The sequence below is a fragment of the Lycorma delicatula genome, chromosome 6 (assembly GCF_047948215.1).
Source record: "Lycorma delicatula isolate Av1 chromosome 6, ASM4794821v1, whole genome shotgun sequence".
In the NCBI taxonomy this organism is placed as follows: domain Eukaryota; kingdom Metazoa; phylum Arthropoda; class Insecta; order Hemiptera; family Fulgoridae; genus Lycorma; species Lycorma delicatula.
Window position 1 is genome coordinate 147,884,761 of NC_134460.1, and position 20,253 is coordinate 147,905,013.

General features: G+C 29.9%; 1 protein-coding gene across 3 annotated transcripts in view; it reads right to left on the reverse strand.

The window, feature by feature from the left end:
• CdGAPr (GTPase-activating protein CdGAPr) overlaps nucleotides 1-20,253 on the reverse strand; it is a 446,242-nt gene that overhangs the window by 49,063 nt on the left and 376,926 nt on the right. For 2 of the 3 annotated variants that reach the window (XM_075368778.1, XM_075368777.1), the window contains exons 5-7: nucleotides 19,720-19,944; nucleotides 12,461-12,648; nucleotides 5,715-5,857 (exon numbers count right to left, since the gene is read on the reverse strand). In XM_075368778.1, the coding sequence (XP_075224893.1) occupies nucleotides 5,715-5,857; nucleotides 12,461-12,648; nucleotides 19,720-19,944 (556 nt within the window). Of the gene's footprint in view, nucleotides 1-5,714; nucleotides 5,858-12,460; nucleotides 12,649-16,929; nucleotides 17,074-19,719; nucleotides 19,945-20,253 lie in introns of those variants that run through there. The other variant, XM_075368779.1, reaches the window with a different exon arrangement.

Sequence of the window (20,253 nt, forward strand, 5' to 3'; positions counted from 1 at the left end):
GAAGAGAAACCTTTTTTGAGCATCTTAATAAGAATAATTGTAGAGAAGCTTTGGAATCAGAAGCAGAGTAAGATGAATGAAGGAATAAGAGAGGATATGAAAAATCTGGAAATAACTCTGGAAGATTTACAAAACAAGACAGAATACATCAAGAAACTGCAAGACAAGGAAATAAGATTCAGGCAAAAAAAAAAACAGACAAATGACAACAATGAAAAGGGTATTTATGAACAAGAAAAGAAGGGAGAGATCAGAAAAAATGAAGAGGTACTGGGAAGTTATGAAGAACAGAACACTGCACTCATTGAAGTAGATAACCTGACACAGATTGACTAGAGTGGTCCAATGAGGCTGTAAAATTAAAATAATTACTTACAACCAAATAAGATACTATTTATTTATTTTTTTTAATATACAACCAGTTACTGTATATAAAACAGAAATAGTTTCTTTCAGGACATGTGCTTTTAGGGGCAAGCTGGCATGACAGCCTGGTGGATGTGGGTTTGTGCCTGCAGTGTGGGGTTCTGGATGACGCAATTTCATGTGTTGTATGAGAGCACAAAATATGATGAGAAGGATGAGGTGATTTGTCATCTCGACATTCTCAGGTCGGCACAGGATATACAACAGAATTGGAGTAACCAGGCCAAATGGTCAATAATTGAGGGATTTATCATTTACCTTGCAAAAGAAAGGATAGTGGAGGAGATATAAAGTCCTGACTGGGCTTCCCTTGATTCTATTGTTTTCTCATTTGTTTGTTTCTTCGTATTTGTTGGTTTTTATGTTAGTTGTTATATTGCAGTTTTGTTTGATGTTTCACTTTTCTGTTTTTCACTTGGTTGGTTTGAATTGTGTGTCGAACTCACTTTTTCCTGCTTATGTAGGTGATTTCAGTTCCTTCATTCAACGTTTAGGAATCCGGTCTTGTTTAAGATTATATTTGAGATGTGTTTTGTTACTACGAGTTCATCTTTGTTATTAGTACACCGATGGGAATGTTGCTTGCAGCATTCGCATCGGTGGCATCCTGGCCGAAGCAAGGCTGTAATATGTCAACTGCCGAGGTTTCTGAAGATAACCTCCGGTAAAGCCCATCAGGGCTAGTTGTGGAGGAGGTGGTGTGGCAACCAGAAACATCACATGGTGGGTGTCTTCGTCTACGCGATCAGGATATAAAACAGAAAAAAGATTAAATTAATTACGTAATAAAAATATATCCAATTTCTTACATAAGCGAAGACTGGCATTCTGCAGACATCTGACAAGAATGGATTCAAACAAGCTTACAAAAATAATTTTTTACAAGTGTAATGGTGACAAGACGAGCGTTAAATGATTCAAGCAAGATAAAGAAGACTTAAGGGTAGCAAACGTAAACATCACAGATTTAAAAGACAGAAGGGTGCTTAGGAAAAAATCTTAGAATTCAAAAGTATCCAGAAATAGAAGAAAATACGCGCTAATCTAACGCGTTTGGAAGAAAGGAGTAGAGTAAGTAGCATAGTGAAAGAATGAAGGCATATTGGAGAGCTAAAAAAATCAGCCAAAAGTTAACTATTTCATACAGTCCTACAGTGACCATTGTTGAAAAAAAAATCCAATTTAAAACAAAATAAGTGATACAATACAATGTAGAATAGAAGTGAAAAAAAATGATAGGACCACCAGAAATTTAAAATAAAATTTATCAGGAGTATTTACAAATACATATAATAAACAAAAACTGAATTTCAAAGAACATTTTAAAAAGCACAAACATTTTTTCCTAAAATAGGCAATAAATAATCAATATTGGAAGTTAACAATAACAATCTAAATGTCCTGCCTTTAAAAAAAAATTACAACTAACTGAAAAACTGAAATTTTACAACTGGATTAAAGAATTTATCCATTTAATAATTCATTTCAAGTTTATATTGCAATTAAATTGATAACCAAAAGAAAAATTTCTAATCTCCACCAATAGTTACAATATTAACAGCGGCTAATCAATTTTATCAAACGACTGCAAGAAGTCAATGTATCTTTCCTACATATTAAAAGCATTAAAAGTAATTTTTTTAATGTTGTTTAAGAAGTACACCACCTTACCCAATGAAATAGCAATCGCTACAAAATCACTCAAGTATACATAAGATTTAAAAAAGCAGTAATACAAGTCACCGCTTAAAATAATCTTAGTATTATTCTACCGGTAGGATGCACCATCATAGGCCATTCATTCATTAATATCAAATTGCAATAATAATTTAAATATCAGTCTATGACACTCATACAAACATTAACCATAGGTGTATTTGACCCCGACCTATCTCTAAATACAGTGATCGCCATTTATTGTAATCATTGAAAATGTTATCAAACATTTTATGTAATTCGTTTTGCATGCCCAACTAGATGTATATATCAAAAATTTTCTATTTACTGAAATTGCCACTTCAGCTGACTCACAATATAAACCAAGACAGTGTAATCATAGAGAAATGCTTGGAATAAAGCATACAGCCTCCAACAATGAAAAAGATAAGCACAAAGAATGAATAGTGATAGATGAAAATGTAATTCAAATGACCAAACTTATTGAAGAAGATATGGGTGAAGTGCCACTTGTACAGGTAAAGCCAAATGAAGCAGGTGAAGACAATGAAGATGCTTGTGAAAAAAATTCTGCTAGTAAATAAAAATAAAGAACAAATTCTTCGCAGTATATCCAATAGAAAGCTGAAGATTTTAACAAACATTTTGAAGGCTTAGGTTTATTAATGATCAAATAAAAGATTACAGGCAATTGACTGCAGATGAATTAAAAAAACAATTAGTATAACTGTATAAATTATATGTTATGCAACTTTCTAATGATGTAAATTAGTTCAATTTTCTAACTTTTTTGTTTTGTTAATGTGAGAAAAAGTAAAAGTATTATTGTTCAACAAAATATATTGTAACTGTGATACACATAAACCAAAGACATCCTATAAAAATTTACTTTTGGTTTTTATTTAATTTGCACTGCAACAAGTTTAAATTATGATAGCAACAAATTATTCATAAATTAACATGTTTGAGTACATACATTTATTTATTTTATTTATCTTCACTTATGATATATTTTAGACAAATTTCATTAAGAAAGCTACCTGTTGTAATGAGTAACATGATTCGATTTCTGGAAAATTTCAACATATCTTCATGTTTCACAGCCCCCAGACCCCAAAACCACCGTCAGTTCAAAAGTTTATATGTACATTTATATATATATATATATATATATATATTTCACTTTCTTGTGGACATGATAACTGCCGTAATTTTGCGCCAATCACTTTCAAATTGATACATAAATATAATGACCCAAAATCTCAATCAAGTTTGTTAATGGGCAAAATCAGACCATAGGAGTGGAAATAGAAAAAAAAAACAAACTATCACTATAACTGTCTTATTAAGTAAAATATCGAATTCGTTTAAAATTCCTACTATTCTTTAGATAATGGCCAAAAACTTATCTAATTGAGGTTTTTTGGTATCACCAACCATTGGCTCAGGGGTGGAAAAAATGGGGTTTCAAAGACAAAGTCATACCTCCCTTAATAGGCACAATATCAAATCGGTTTAAAGTGATTATTAGTCCTCTAAACATTACCTAAAACTTTTGTGTGAAACAATTTTTGATATGACAAACCCTTATGGCAAAAGGTGACCAAAATGTTGCTTGCAAATGGAATTGTAAAAAGATGGGGCTTTGTATGCTAAATGAAGCATTTCATGCAAAAAAGTTCCATGTGAACTTTTTTCACATGCAACCATTCTCATATTGAGTAAATTTGAAGTTTTTCTTAACTTTAAGGTGGAAATCTTTTTTATCACCTACTTAGCAGTGAAATCTACCTCCACTGGAAGGCAGAGGTAGAAATCCTGAGAGATTTCTTTATATTTATACTATTAAGCACAATATTATTTTTTTTATTTTTTTGTAGGTCAAATTCTAAAAATACACCAATGATGCAAAATTATGAAAATTCTCCATCAGTTTATCATTCAGTCATTGTAATCATAAAGGTATAGCCTTGTTATGAACAATCTAAACAATGAACAATAGATTATATATATATTTCATACATGAAATGTGATGAAGAAGTATACAACCTTATTTTTTATTGCAGTAACCAGTTGTAGCACAAGAGGAGGACTTTCTGTTTTGCTGTCATCGCAGCCAGTCGCTCCTTAGTAGCCGCAAAAGTAAAATGTGTGAATAGTCCTTGTGTTTTTGTTGCCTTTCAAAATTACTGAACAGTTTGAGCAAAGAATCTGCATAAAATTTTGTCAGAAACTTGATGATATGTAAGTACATCCAAATCAACTGATTTGGAAGTCGAGAGTTACAGCGTTCAAGTCCTAGTAAAGCCAGTTATTTTTACACGGATTTGAATACTAGATCGTGGATGCCGGTGTTCTTTGGTGGTTGGGTTTCAATTAACCACACATCTCAGGAATGGTCGAGCTGAGACTGTACAAGACTACACTTCATTTACACTCATACATATCACCCTCATTCTTCCTCTGAAGAATTATCTAAACGGTAGTTACCGGAGGCTAAACAGGAAAAAGAAAGAAAGTACATGCAATAACGAAGATTGAAGCAGCTTTTAGTGATCAAGCTACGGGTGCAACAGAAAGGGTGGTGTTGCTGTTTCCAAGATGGCTGAATGTTTATCAAAAATGAAGAACATCATTCATGGTGATGAATGATCATCAAAATAAAATTTACAGAACTTGAAGATGAAGTAGGAATTTCATTTGGCTCGGTACAATCAATTTTAATGGAAGATCTCAGGAGGCACTGTGTAGCAACAAGATTTGTCCCAAAACTTTTCACTCATGAACTGAAGGAAAACAGACTGTGAGTTGCACAAGACATGCTGTAATATGTTAACAGCAATCTTGCTTTTATGGCTTATTCTAAGCTTAAAATTCTGCTTAAAGGAAAGAGATGATAGATAAGAGAATAAAAGAAAGACAAAAAGAGGACTTATGATGCTTACTAAAAATGACTTTGAGAAATGCTTCCATTAACGGAAACATCACTGAATTAAGTGTGTTACTACAGAAGGGGTCTACTTTGAAGGGCTTGTCATTGTACTAAATTGGTTAGCTAATTTTGTTTTTGTAAGTTAAAGTTGGATACCTTTTGATCACATCTTGTATTTACTATTTTTAATAATTTAAAAACTTGATTTTTTAAATTTGTTTTTTTAAAAAATAGCTTATTTTTCCACTTCAGATATGTATAGATGTATAGTATAGTTATAAGTTAATGACAACAATGGTATTAGGAACTATTAATCAGTTTAAAACTTTGTAAGATGGTAGTTTTAAAAGCTTTAATTTTGTTATTATTCACTAGGGCATACCTCTGCCTCTATGATCACTTGACCAGCTGGCTTTCACGATCTGCTGATTATATTATTCTTTTCTCTTATTGTAGCATGTAATAATTTTCATTCTTAGTTAGTAACTCCTAAGGTGAACATCTTTAATAAAAATTAGTTCTTTAATAAGAAGTTAACACCACTTCAAAAAATAAATTAACATCTCTAAGAAAAAAAACCTTAAGGAAAGAGAGTAAATACCTTCTTATAAACGGAACCTGCATCAATGAAAACAAAATAAAGATACACAAAAATAAAGAAATATATAATATTACATACTTTCATGTCCAGAATTGAGCAAATGTTCTCCTAAATCACAACCAAAAACTCTCTCTCTCAAAATACCAGACTGTCTTAATCTCCTACGAGATGGCCGAGATAGAATAAAAGCTCGAAAAAAGGCAATAAGCTTTCCATGTTTCCTGTAATAAATAATAGTAATTAACAGTAATAGATTATAAAGTAAAGCAGCCAAAAACATCAGTAATTATCAAATTAAAAAGGAATAGGGTTCACTAACTTAATAAACTAACACTTACACCAATAATTGATAGACTAATTGAAAGTTGTCAGATAAAAAAATTTAAAAAAAAATTTTTTTTGAAATATTTTGTACTTTAGAAAGCATAGTCTATCTTTCATGATTCATTGAGCGAGTCTATTGGAGTAATTTCAATTGCCTTCTTTACAGCATAGAATCATTAATAAATTTGCAGATAATTCCTAGTTATTAAGAAAAATAAATTACATGTAATTTACATAAATAAATACATTTACATTTATTTACATTTACATTTACATGTAAATTACATAAATTTACATGTTCCTGCTATTAAAATGTGCTCTAGGTAAATATTCAATACGCCTAGAGCTCATACCTTGCAGTACATGAATTCCCTGAGAAGAAATTTTATTTTCCCACTGATCTACTACATACGTTTTTAATAATACTATATGGTTTCAAATTTTAATTAATAATGGTATGGCAAAAGAGTTAAAAAAGAAAGAAGAATCTCCAATAAGCTAGACACCTTAAAAATTGTGCATACAAGAACAAGGTCTACTGCCATTCTACACTTATACATAACAACTGTTACTCAAACTAAAAATGTTGATTCTCAGCAGGAGGAAACAGCTTTCCTACATAATCCTTTTTTCATTTCATCAGTCATAAAAACCATGAAACTACATATGCATCATAATAATACTGTTATTAAAATACATGATTTATTACAACAACAAAAAAATGTCTACAGAGAGGCAGGATCCAACATAGCAATTATTTTAAAGTGGTCATCATATTGGAAGATATATTACAAAAACTTGCTTAAATACTTTCACAATTGGTAAAACTTTATTCTTATTAAGAATGAAGTTCCACCATAATTCCTTTAAGTCTTCTGCAAACAAACTTAAATTCATAACAATAATACAAAAAGGATAAGTTTTAATATTATATAAAACTAAATTTTTTTCCCATCAAATGATTCCAAGACAATTTTGTTCTTTCATGGTACATGCTAACAGTAAACCACTATAACATAACACAATCAATCCAAAAGAAATGAAATAATGGAATAAATATATCAAACTTCTTCTCTAAAAATATTATAAAGCGACTGCTTCAATTAACACAATTTGATTCGCGCTACAAGTGGGTGTTTATGTTGTTTCTATCAAATAAAAACAAGCTGTTCGTTAAAAAAAAAACAACTACTTGTACAAACTGCTGGGAAAAAACTGTTGAATTATTAATTTGTTAATCTTCATAGTTAATTTTCCATTACTTTGCTAAACTGCTTGTGTTTAAAAACAACAATTTAATTTAAATATTTTTCTGAACGCATCAGTTGCAGATTGCAGATGTTATGGCTGTGGCTGACACAGGCGAATATCATATACCATTTTATCTCAAGATTTAACAGTTTTATGACACTTTTATTCTATTATTCACTTTAATATTATAGTATTTTCTTAAATTAAATCTGTTTGGTTCTTGAAACTTTGATCTTAGCAGTTAGCTTACAGCATTTTTAATATTGATAAAACAACATTTTCTGGGCAAATTACCTGTTCTCAGAAAACAGGTAAACAGTTTATTCACTTAATTTTTTTTTTTAGTTAATATTCATAGAGCGAGCAGATAGCTCTGTTAGGTGATTCAATGTGTTTGCTATGCAGTATTACTATTGGGCAGAAAAGAATTTTCTGAGAAACAACAGTTCAGTCAAACCGTTTGATATTTTCTGATGCATCACTAATTCGCACAATTGTGGATTTATGTCATTCTATTTCTTATATTGCCCTTTCATTGAGTACAAATCTGATTTTGAATTAATATACTAAAAAAATAGGTGTACCATATAATTTACATCGATTGTAAGTTTAGAATATAAAAACATCCTCTGGTTTTGTCACCCAAAACTATTCAGATCGTAAGAGAAGTTCAAAAGCAGTAAACTAATTCTTAAGTGACACAATATATTGAATGATGATTAATGAACTGTAAATCTCACTACAGCAAAGGAAAATAAATAATTTATTTAAGAAGCCAAGATTATAAGTTTCTTTAAGTTTTATATTTATTCTTTATAAATATAAAAAAAGCAGACAACACAGTTGTAGGACTTTCCCATATCACAGCTTTTTTCTGATGCACGACTTATACACACAACTTAATTTAAAATATTTATCACTTTATTTAAATATAATATTTTTTGTTTCTTTAATTAAATGATTCTAACTAAAGCATGAGCGCATACCGTATTTCATTTGCGCGGTGTGGCGGTACTAGCGGCCACTTTAAATACTTTTTACACTTTAAATATTATTCATTTATTTAATTCTACCGTTCACCTGTGACACCACAACATAGCAGATGACTAAAGAGCTGTACTTCAGTGCTACACTAGCACTCCTTGTGGTTAGGGGGGTACTATTTTAAGAAAAATAAGATCTAAATTAGGGGAAATCTCCAGATATTGATGGTGATCTTGCTCTACAATCTCACTCCCTTGATCTTTTAAGTTGAAAATTTAATGGTATCAACACCCCTTACATAGAAGTAGTCTGACCAAGTTTGGTCAAAATCAGTTCAGTAGTTTTGGAGATGGAAGGTGATTTAGAGGATGACACCAAACATACACATGTACATACAAACATCTGCAAAATTTCCATCCAGTTTTTGGGTTTTTTGGGTTCCTTAGGTGTCAAAATGTGAAGATCTGGTGAAAACCGCATAAGCCTAAATTGGATTGATTACAACACTTTCCCTTCTAAAAGCTCTGCTATAGCGCTAGACGGAGAAGTAAAAGTGATAATAAAACAAATTATTAATTATTTATTTTAAATGGAATATTTTATTCAAATTACAAAATCTCATAACCTAAATAAAACCCGAAAATTATTTTTTTCTTAATCATGAAACCAACCAACTGTCCAACCTCTTCAACAAATACATTCTTATGAGAAAAATCACCATGATTCGTTTTGATTTATGCATTTATTATCAGGAACAATTAAACTGTATAAATCAAGAGATGCTAGTAAAATTAAATATTTTTATTTTATTGTAGAAAAAATGTTACACTTTATTTATTATACATTTAAAATAAAATTTTCATTAGCATATGTAAAATTAAATTTAAAAAATTAATATTTTTAATTTAAAAACATACTGCAAAGGAAATTTTTTTCAATTATCAATTAAATTTAGACTTTTAAAAGTCAGCACCAAATTACAAATAACTAGCAACAACTTACTGACCCTTTATTTGGCTTTAACTACAAAAAAAAAAAACTGTAATTTTTATTTTTTATACAATTTTTTTTTTGTGGAAGTTAATTATTTTAGTATTAATTTTTATTTCACAAATGGCCATAAATATACTGACTTATGGTATTTACATTTTTTTTTATGAAAAAAACTGTTTGCAATATATGTAACAGTAGTTAAAAACTTGTGTCTAAGGCATAAGGGAGGAGCATGGTATTTTAGTAATTTTAAGTTTTCCAATTAATTTCCTTGAATGTTCAAAATACTTAATAAGAAAGACCTCAGGAATTATAACATTATTCTACAGTCCAATAAATGCAATGACAACAATGAATAAAAAAATATTTTCAAATGTCTACATAGGCAATGTTATAATTCATTTAAATAAAGAATATATTAACAATGTTGATTTTCTATAAACCTGTTTTCCTACTTGTGTTTTAAAAAACCGAGTGATAAAAAAGTTAGTAATTGATGGTTTCAATAACCATACAGGTAGTATTTGTAAGAAAACATTGAAAGGTTTCAAGAGACATATCCTAGAATTAATGCAAAATCAACAATTCAAGATTTAGTGAAAAAGTCGCAAACAACCTGCTCTGTTATCGATGCGAAGAAACTGAAACAACCAACTGTTGAAACTCAGGAAGTTGTTGCCAATAGAGCGAATTGTGTTGGAAGAATTTCTCGCAAGTCAATGTGATAATTAGCCCAACAAACAGTTGTTTCTCAAACATCATGTCGGCATATATTTCACAGTTTATAAATGAAAGCCCATCGTGTGAGTGTTTTACATGAATTAAAACAACACGATAACAGTAAACAAGTAAATTACTGCCAGTGGCTCTTACAGATTATTAGTGAAGGATTCCTTGATCCTTTACTCTTCATTTCAAGAGATGAAGCACGGTTCCATTTATCAGGCTACGTTAATTCTCAGAATACGTGGCGCTAGGCCACACAAAACTCAAATGACAGAAGTCATAAACCACTCCATGATTCAAAAATTTTAGTGTTTTGTGTGCAATTTCTGAAAGCCAGGTCATTGGACCGATATTCTTTGAGAAGACTATTAATACGGATGCCTAAATACGATCGTACAAAGAATTTAAACAAAACTTAACTCTAGAAAAAGTTTCTTTTCACTTGAATGCACTGAAATTTCACGGACAGAACAATCAGTAAGTACTTATCGTCATCGTCATGCAAATTTTACCTCTGGGCCTATCTGAAAGGGATAATCTTCAAGAAAAACCATGAATGTTGGCAGAGTTGTATGATAACATACGACAACAGATTGCCACGATTCCAAATGGAAAATTACAGAAAGTTTTTCTGAACATGATTCATTGCAATGAGCTTTGAATAATGGTTGGTGGTAAGCATTTTGAACAACTTTAAAATTACATTGAAACATTGTAAACATTGTTTTTTTTTTCAAAAGCACTATAATAGAGTATCAATAAATGTATGTAATTTAATATTACTTTTTGCTTTTCATTTTTAAATTTTTATTTCCCAAGGCCAGTTTTATCTGGCCCACCTCTACAATATATAAATCATATTATATCATTTAGAATCTACTTAAAGGCAACAGTATACTAGAGTGCAAAAATCAGTAAAAAAAATTGCTTATTCTTATCCAATTTCTCAGCAAACATAAATTTACTTAGATATAAGCACAGCACTCCAGCTTACTTTCAAAATAACTAGATGTATTTTAACTATTTTTTAAGATTCTTAAAGCCAATGATTATTAATTTGAAATAATTGATTTATAATTAATAATATTAATCTGTAAAATCACATAAAATACGGACTTATTATTTCTAGCTTTCAGACAACACAATGAAGCAATTTATTATTTTATTATTAATTTTATAATTATAATTTTCCTTTAGCTTTTAATTGGTTACTCTTTTCTTCACAACAAATTAACCCATCATGCTTTAATCATCCTGATACAAAGACCACAGCAATTTTTTATACTTCATTCTTTTAACGTGTTTAATAGATTTGTGCTTCTTTTTACTTATTTTGTTTCTCCGCATAAGTAAAATTTTTTTTTACCAGTCTATCCATCTTGGTAAAGAATTATCCAGTAAGTATAATCATTTTTTTATAACCTCAACATTTATTAATTTTTTAACACTAATATTACTTCTTTAAAGGTGATCACTTGTAATTAATAAGTCAATTTTTAAGTAAAAAGAATTTAATTAAAAAATGAGGTAAATAAACAAATATTTAGTTTCAACTTTTAAAATCAATCGTGTTTAAATTTTTTTTTATACCATGACAGAAAAGAAATATTATGTATAATTTTCTGTAACACAATCTTAAGTGAAATTTACTTATTTTTTTTAATTCTTTGTTTCTTTCATAAAAATGAAATACTCCTTTTTTATTCTATTCATAGTATCCTCAATTCCTTTATTTATCACACATTATTAATTTCAACTGATTAATAATAAGCAGGACCACGTTTGTGTTTTTAATTTTTCTTTATATGTTTATTTTGATATAATTATAATGTATTTTTACTCATTTAAACTGTTTCTTTTTTTTATAAAAATATGGTTAAACATAAATCATTATGAATTTTCTTCCTTTATAGATCTCAAACCCCTGTATGTAACACCACTGACCTCAGGGGTTATGTGTTACATTGTATATCATTTATAAAATATGGTTTTGATCTACAGACCTCTCAGTTCCAACTCCAAATTAGAGCAATTAATAACAAAAAAAAAAAAGAAATGACATCACTGTTATCAGAACAGAACAAAATGCTGACTAATTTAAAGGAAAAGATAATAATTTAACACAAAAGGGAATACTAAATTATCAACAAATAAAATAAATTGTTACAGTACTTTTGACTTAGAAACAGGAACACAAGAATCTAAGTCATTTAATTTTAACATATACATATAAAACAAATGAAATATTATTATGATATATATTAAACTAAAAACTCAAAATTGATTTAATCGAGATTAAAACACTTACCGATATTAAAAAAATAAACCAGCCTAGCACTCAACACACTATTTAAACACAGCAAATTCACAACATATTAATCACAGAAATATTACTTACAAACTTACACAAAAAAAGTGTAAACTTCTCAATGAACTTACTTGTAAAGTAAATATTGTTTTTCATCATCATCTGACATAATTAAAACATTATAATAAAATGTAATTATATCATATATATAATATACCACAAACAATTTATAAGATACCTCAAAACAGGTTTTGTCGGTCCAGTTACAGCTAAAGCCTGGTTCAAATTCAAATTTCTAGGTAGTTTATCCGTTATAACAGCAACACAATGTGATGGAAAGAAACCGACAAGGAAACCTTTTTTGCCCCTCCACCATGCACTCTCCTCTGGAGGTGGCATATCAATTACTGATATCATGTCTCCTATCTGTGTAAAATTAAAATTATTATCAGCAAACCTCAGGAAGTGACAAAAACAGGATGCAATAGAATTAAAACATTTCTACTTTAATGGGCATTATGTCATTATTATGAGGCAATTTAAATGTTATTACTGAAACTAACAATATTTAAATAAAATTGTTTATAAACAATCATAAGTAATAGATCATAAAGTTTAAATAAAAGATATTTATTATACAAAAATATTAATTTTATTAACAGAGAACATTTAATTGAGATAAATAACATCAGAGTACATTTAATTGATATAAATAATATCAGGAAAAAAAATTCTGCAATATTATAAAAATAATATCATACGAAACACATTTACATACAATACACTTTTGAGATTACAAAACATACTTTTTTATATTAGATCTATTATTTCTTTACAAAAAAGAAATTATTTCTTTAAGGATTAGAAAGTACCGTACAATTTAAGACAAACATTGTTACTAATTATTGTAACTGTATCAAGGCTAGAACAAAAAACAAAATAAATGGAAAAATGTACCGGAAGCATCTACATTACAAATAGATCACACTACAATAAATGAACTTGACCCTTGGTTACATCAATCTCTACCAACATAAACTCGGAGATAAAATAAATAAAAAACGTAAGGTAGGGTTTAAAGCAGTTTTACACTGCTTTAAAGCACATTAACTTATTTGTCTGGAATTAAAAAACTACTGGAAATTCTGAAACTAAAAAATTACTCTACTGGTACCTGTACTGCGACTACCTAAAACAAAATGCATCTGACTCTTTTTATTTCTGGTTATACAATCATTCAGATCAGTTTTAAATTTACTTCAGTCTGTACAGTGCATATATGGTTAAGAATCGTTTGAAAGAATCATTCACCATGAATAAAGAAAAAAAATATGCTAAGTTGGCATGTTTCTAGTCCCAAAATAGAATACAGCCCTTTAACATGCTTTTAACCTAACTTTCTCATACTTTAAGGTAGGTATCACATATTACATTAAAAAATATATTACATATATATATATATATATACATACACACACATTTGTATGAATTTGTAGTTTAACATCCTAGCCGTATATAATGATTATTATCAAATAAATAAATTAAAATAAAATTTATTGATTATTCCTTTAAAATTCTGTTCCATTAGTGCTTTCATGAAGTGCAATGCTTCATCAAATGTATCAAATATTTTTCTTAAAAACTTTTTTAACTTTTGCTTTTCTGTCTAACGTTATAGCTCTAGAAGGGAAAGTACTGTAATCGGTCCAATCTGGCCATATGCAGGTTTCATGGGATTTTGACTTTTGACACCTAAGGAACCCAAACAACCTAAAAACCAGATAGAAATTTTCCAGATGTTAATGTTCGTATGCGGTGTGTTTGGTGTTGGCCTCTAAATCACCTTATGCGATGAACTACTTGAACAATTTTGACCAAACTCTGTCAGATTAGTTCTATATATTTTATGGATTACTGCCATTAAATTTTAAACTTAAAAGGTTACAGGGGTGAAGCTGTAGAACAAGTTCACCCTCAGTATCTTGATATTTCCCCTTGCTAAGGTCATATTTTTCTTAGGCATATTTGTTAATTAAAAAATAAAAATTTTTGCAAAATCACAACCCCCCACAAAATAATGTTCTAAATTACTGCTATATTGTGATATCATGAGCAGTAGAATTAAATAAATAATATTTTAAGTTTAAAAAAGTAACTTGGTCTGGTTGGGTCTTGAACTCAATCACCCGGTCGACTCTGTACCTGGTGCTTTAAGCCTAACAGCTACACCAGTCGACCATAAAGTGAAATAATTCTATGTAAGTTGTGAAATTACATTAGTTTAGTTAGTACTGACCACCACCGCGAATTAAATACGGCATGCACACACAGTTTAGTTAGAATTATTTAATTAAATAAACAATAAAATATTATATATAAATAAAATGATAAAATATTTTAAGTTAAGTAGTGCGTGTATGTGTGTATCAGCTGTGAATCAGAAACAACCCATAGTTGTAGGACCTTCCTAGAATGTAGCTTTAGCCACATGAAAGGAAAGTCCTACAACTTTGTTGTCAGCTTTTTTAAAAACATAAAAGCGCTAATGTAGAAAATTTTTAAAGGAATAAGAGTAAGTAATATTTTTTATTTTATTTATTTGATGATAATAACAATAATTATAATAATAATAATGAATAACTTAATCTAAAAGAAGTATGATTACATGTATATATATTCTTCTGTGTGTATGTATGTATATATATATATATATATATATATATATATGTGTGTGTGTGTGTGTGTGTGTGTGTGTGTGTGTGTGTGTGTTTAAATATTAGAAAAAAATGTTATTTTATAAGATCTATTACTTTTTTTAAATATAGAATTTGAAAAAATTAATAATGAAATTATTATAATTTACAGTATACTCAAAAACTGACAGAATACTATTTTATTGACACAGCTATTCTGTTTTTTTAAATTAGTTAATATTTTTATACGAATAAGAATTTACAAAATTATAAATATTTTACTCTAAAAGCTAAGTGCGCACTTAAAAATTAAGTAGCAAATTTTTGTACACCAAGTCACATTGAGTTTACACAAAATTCAACTAATACAAAACTTCTGTAGTATAAGAGGGGATATCAATAAAAAATGAGAACTATTTTCTGTAGGCAAATATATTATATTGGCAGTGCTCCCATCTCCTGCTACATACATTTACTTTACACTCTCCCTGTCAGTTAGCCAGGCAGCGTCATGAGATACCATCACAGCAGTCAGAGTGATTGTTTTCTTAAGCCCCTCCTGATGCTTTCAGTGATTTTATAATGGCAAACTTTAAAGAGGAATGCGCCAACATCAAATCCTGTTTCCTGTTAAAGAAAACAGTGACAGAAAGTTTCAATGCATTGTAAAGCTTATGGGAAGGAAGTTCTAAGCCAAGCAAACATTTATGAGAGGTTTGCCAGGTACAGAAGTGGCCAAATGTTACTTGAAGATGAGCCCTGTTCAGGTAGCACCTCAATGTCCAGAAGAGACAAAAATGTTCAAAAAGTGCATGATGCCATCATGTTTGATGGCAAACAAAATGTTTTGATCACAAAATGAAATGAACTGGAGGAAATAACTCGAATTTCCTGGAGTACATGCCGAAGAATCCTAAGTGAAGATTTGAACATGAGATGCGTCACAGCAAAGTTTGTTCCACAACCACTTTCAGATGACGAGAGGAAGAACTGCCTGAGTGTGTACCAGAAATTGAAAGAACAGTCACTGACTGATCCAGATTTTTTATCAAAAGTCATAACAGGAGATGAATTTTGGTGTTAAGGTGTGACTTTGAAACAAAACAACAGACCAGCCAGTGAAAGACAGCTTCATTCCTCAGACCAAAAGAAGGCAAGTGAAATTAAATGTGAAATCAATTATTGTTTTTTGACATCAAAGGGGTCTATCCACGTTGAATTTGTTCTTCAGGGCACCACAGTGAACCAACATTATTCTCTGCATGTGCTGAAGCGATTGTGTGGGGCAATGAAAAAAAAACCTCAATTATACTGATCAGGGGACTAGCTGCTTCATCATGACATTGTGCTTGCCCACACAGTGTTGAAAATCAACCCATTTTTGACACAAAAAATCATGACAATGATTTTTCACTCCCTTTACTCACCTGACCTAGCTCCCTGTGATTTTTTATTTCCAAGAATGAATAAAACCTAAAGGGAAAGCATTTTCAGGACGTAAAAGAGGTTAAGAAAAACTCGCTGGAGGCATTTAATAACATTAGTTAAGAAGAATATAGAAAAAATAATTGGACAGCATATCATCTAATACACAGTATTTTGAAGGGGATTAATATCTTCAAGATGTTATCTTAAAAAAAAATTTAATAAACAATTCTCTTTTTTTGGATATCCCTTGTAACGCTTAAATTAGTAACCAACTACAATTTCTTATTAATGGATATTTTTGTGCCACCTTAAAAATACAAGTAAATTTTTTAATTGGTTTTAAAGTGAAAAACTTGCACACATTTTATTATTAGTAGTGCCTTACAATACAGAAAATATTCAAAATTAATAAATTTATAATAAAATATTTCATAGAAAAAAGAAAAAAAAAGAATATTAAAATTATCCAAGCTATTTATCTTGAAGTTAAGTTATATTTACTCATTAAAACATAAAAATATGGTATCCTATTATAAAAATACTTAAATACTATTAATTCAAATACTTAATCGATTCTGAAACTAACCATATTCTGCATTTTATATATAACTAATTTGATATTACATCAAATTTACAAAAATATCTTGTTACAGACAATCCACCAAAGCAGTTGATCAGCTTATAAGCATATGTGATTTGCTGGACACTTTCTAATAATGAAATAGTACAGCCACAGAACAGAGATATTAGTTTAATATGCCAATCATCTTGCAATTCACAGTTAAACATGTCTCAGTAAGTTCCATCAAGTTTTTCAAATCCCATTTCTATGTTTCTTACCAAAGCAGTACAAAAGCTGAAAACCAAAATCTTTAAAAATTAAGGTCTATATTTTTACTTATACCACTGAAAATTCTACACACAGAGTTTAAATAAACACTTCAAACTTTCAAAATGAGCAGAAAAATTACAATTAGATCAAAAAAAGTTTCAAAAGCTGTCAAAATTTATTTTTACGAGATTTTAGAATATGAGTTTAAAGTTGATTTTAGATATCCAAGTAACAATGTTAACACTTTCATTTAATTAAAGGGCCCTCCCTTGGCTGGCTGGTTTTAGTGTATTTCAGAGCTTTCTTAAAAACTATTAATAATGATAACATGATTCTTAGATAAAATTAAGTTTTGAAACTTCTTTTTTAAATTTATATACTATACTACCTATAGGTGTACATTTGTAAGGAAGAAATTAAAAGTACACTTTTTGACAAAATAAAATACAAAAAATTAATTTGGTAATATTATAATAATGCACTTACACCAGATGAGAAACTTAAAATTGAAATGCTGAAGACTAAACATACTTGTGACATGTAACATTTTATGAATGAAATGAATTTGTAAGTTAAATTAAATTTTGTATTTACATTAGCAAAAGTTTACGCATTTACTATATTTTTAAAAAAGACGTACAACGTGAACACCTAGCAGCGATCCACTTTGATGAATGAGTGATAATATTGAGCCACATAATACAAAACATTGTTGCCAATGGGTCGATTTCTTGTTGAAAGTTTGCCTTCAGTTTAATTGTACAGGGATTTGATTCATAAACTTTATCTTCAAATAGCCCCAAAGAAAAAAATACTAACTAGACACGCAGACACCACAACTCTCGGCTAACAATGTGTTCTACAAAATTCGCATGAACACGTGCTAGAGAATCATTTTAAGAATCAGTTTAACAGATTGTTCAGCCTTTTTGGAAGAAGTCACATTCTTTTTCACAATGTATTAATTGAGCGTAAAATTCTTCGGAAATTGTACATTACAATTCTGTACCAACAGTCCAGTCAAAATATATATGCAACCACCATTATACAATTACCAAAAACCGCACACCATGAACCGATTTGCTGATCTTGAAGTGGACGTTCAAATATCTGATGAAGGTATTCAGTCATCTGATATCTGATGTGTAAATGAACATGCACAAATGAATGAAACCATGCCTTGTCTGACATGAAATGCAGCATTGGATGTACCTGTTCATCAACAATCTTTTTGAGAAGTCAGTCACAATTAAGATGTTTCACTTTGTCTGTTCTCTTAAGTTGTCATATAAAACAGTTTCAAATTAAAATTGCAAAGAATGTTATGGCAAGATGTGTATATCGCTTTGTTCTTATAACTTACATTTACACTTTTTTGGACCGGCAGAAATTCTTCTTTGAATATTGGCTGTAGCATTTGTAGTCCTAATGGAAGATCACCTATTAAATTTTATGTTTGAATCCGACCATGTTGTATTTGTATACTTTTTCTTTTCCTGTTTAGCCTCCGGTAACTACCGTTTAGATAATTCTTCATAGGATGAATGAGGATGATATGTATGAGTATAAATGAAGTGTAGTCTTGTACATTCTCAGTTCGACCATTCCTGAGATGTGTGGTTAATTGAAACCCAACCACCAAAGAACACCGGTATCCACGATCTAGTATTCAAATCCGTGTAAAAATAACTGGCTTTACTAGGACTTGTACGATGTAACTCTCGACTTCCAAATCAGCTGATTTGGGAAGACGCGTTAACCACTAGACCAACCCGGTGGGTTTGTATTTGTATACTATTCTTTAACATCATGTACACTACTCTTTGCTGGGATACTGGTATTTGTAGATATTTGACGCGTTTCTCGAAAAGATGCAGTATGCACAAGCTACCGCTATAGCAATCCTTTCTCAATCGAATACGGCATTTTAGAAAAACACAACTGCAATGAACAAAACTATACTGTACTGAAGCATTAACTGTTTACAACTGAGAACAACACACCAGAGTAGCAACATACACAATAGTGGCGCGGTAGCAGGGTTGAAAGTGACACTGAAATAATTGAAGCTCAAGCTTGCTCGATTCAGTTTTAGGTTGCTCATCCAGTATTCTGAGATTCAGTATCTTGGTCATTACCATCTACATCAACTTCAGATTTCTCATCGCTCCATTCTACACAATATTCATCCAAAATCACATCAATAACCTTGTTTACCATTCGGTCACAAAGTAAACAACAAAATAACACTTATGTTAGCCATTAAAAAAACTTTCCCCCAATCAAACATATGCAACCACTTTTATCTGGCAGTATTTACATACACTAAAACTATTTTTTTTTTTACCAAGACAAACAGAGATTTTTCCAGATGCTGGAAGCCATCATAACATAATCTCGATAAGGAAGAATTAAATTCATAGCTATGTACAGTACATCTACATCCATAAACACAAATTTCAAATGTTCTGTAAATACCATTAGCTAATTAACTCAACATTTAATTACAAAACTAATATTATGCCTATTTTTACAGTAACTTACATCAAATGAGATCTCATCAGCTGCAATCGCAGTATATTTCTTTATTGAATATGCAGCTGCAACCGCAGGAGTATTAATAGGGCAGTTATCACCATCAGTAACTAGTAGACGATGCCCACGATTATCTAATTCAAGCCAACTGAGAACCGGACCACAATTTATTAAACTACCGGCTATAGCAGAAAACCTCCTAAGATATTCATCCAGTGTCCTTTCCATTGAATTCTATTAAAATACATAAAATTAAATAAAGCGTAAGTTATAATAAAAAATAAATATATTTTATACACTTCACATTAAATTTATCCAAAACTGAGTAATTTATAATAATCTCTTGTATGATATTTTTATAACAAAATGAAATCGTTGTATAATTCTGATTTGTATATCTCACAAGAGCCAACAAACAAATACACTAATCAATTAGTTCACATTCAGTCGTTTTAAAGGGTCATCTTTACAGACCATACAGTTTACTGTTTGCACATACACTCGTACTATTAGAACATAAATAAATAAATCTCTTGCATTGAC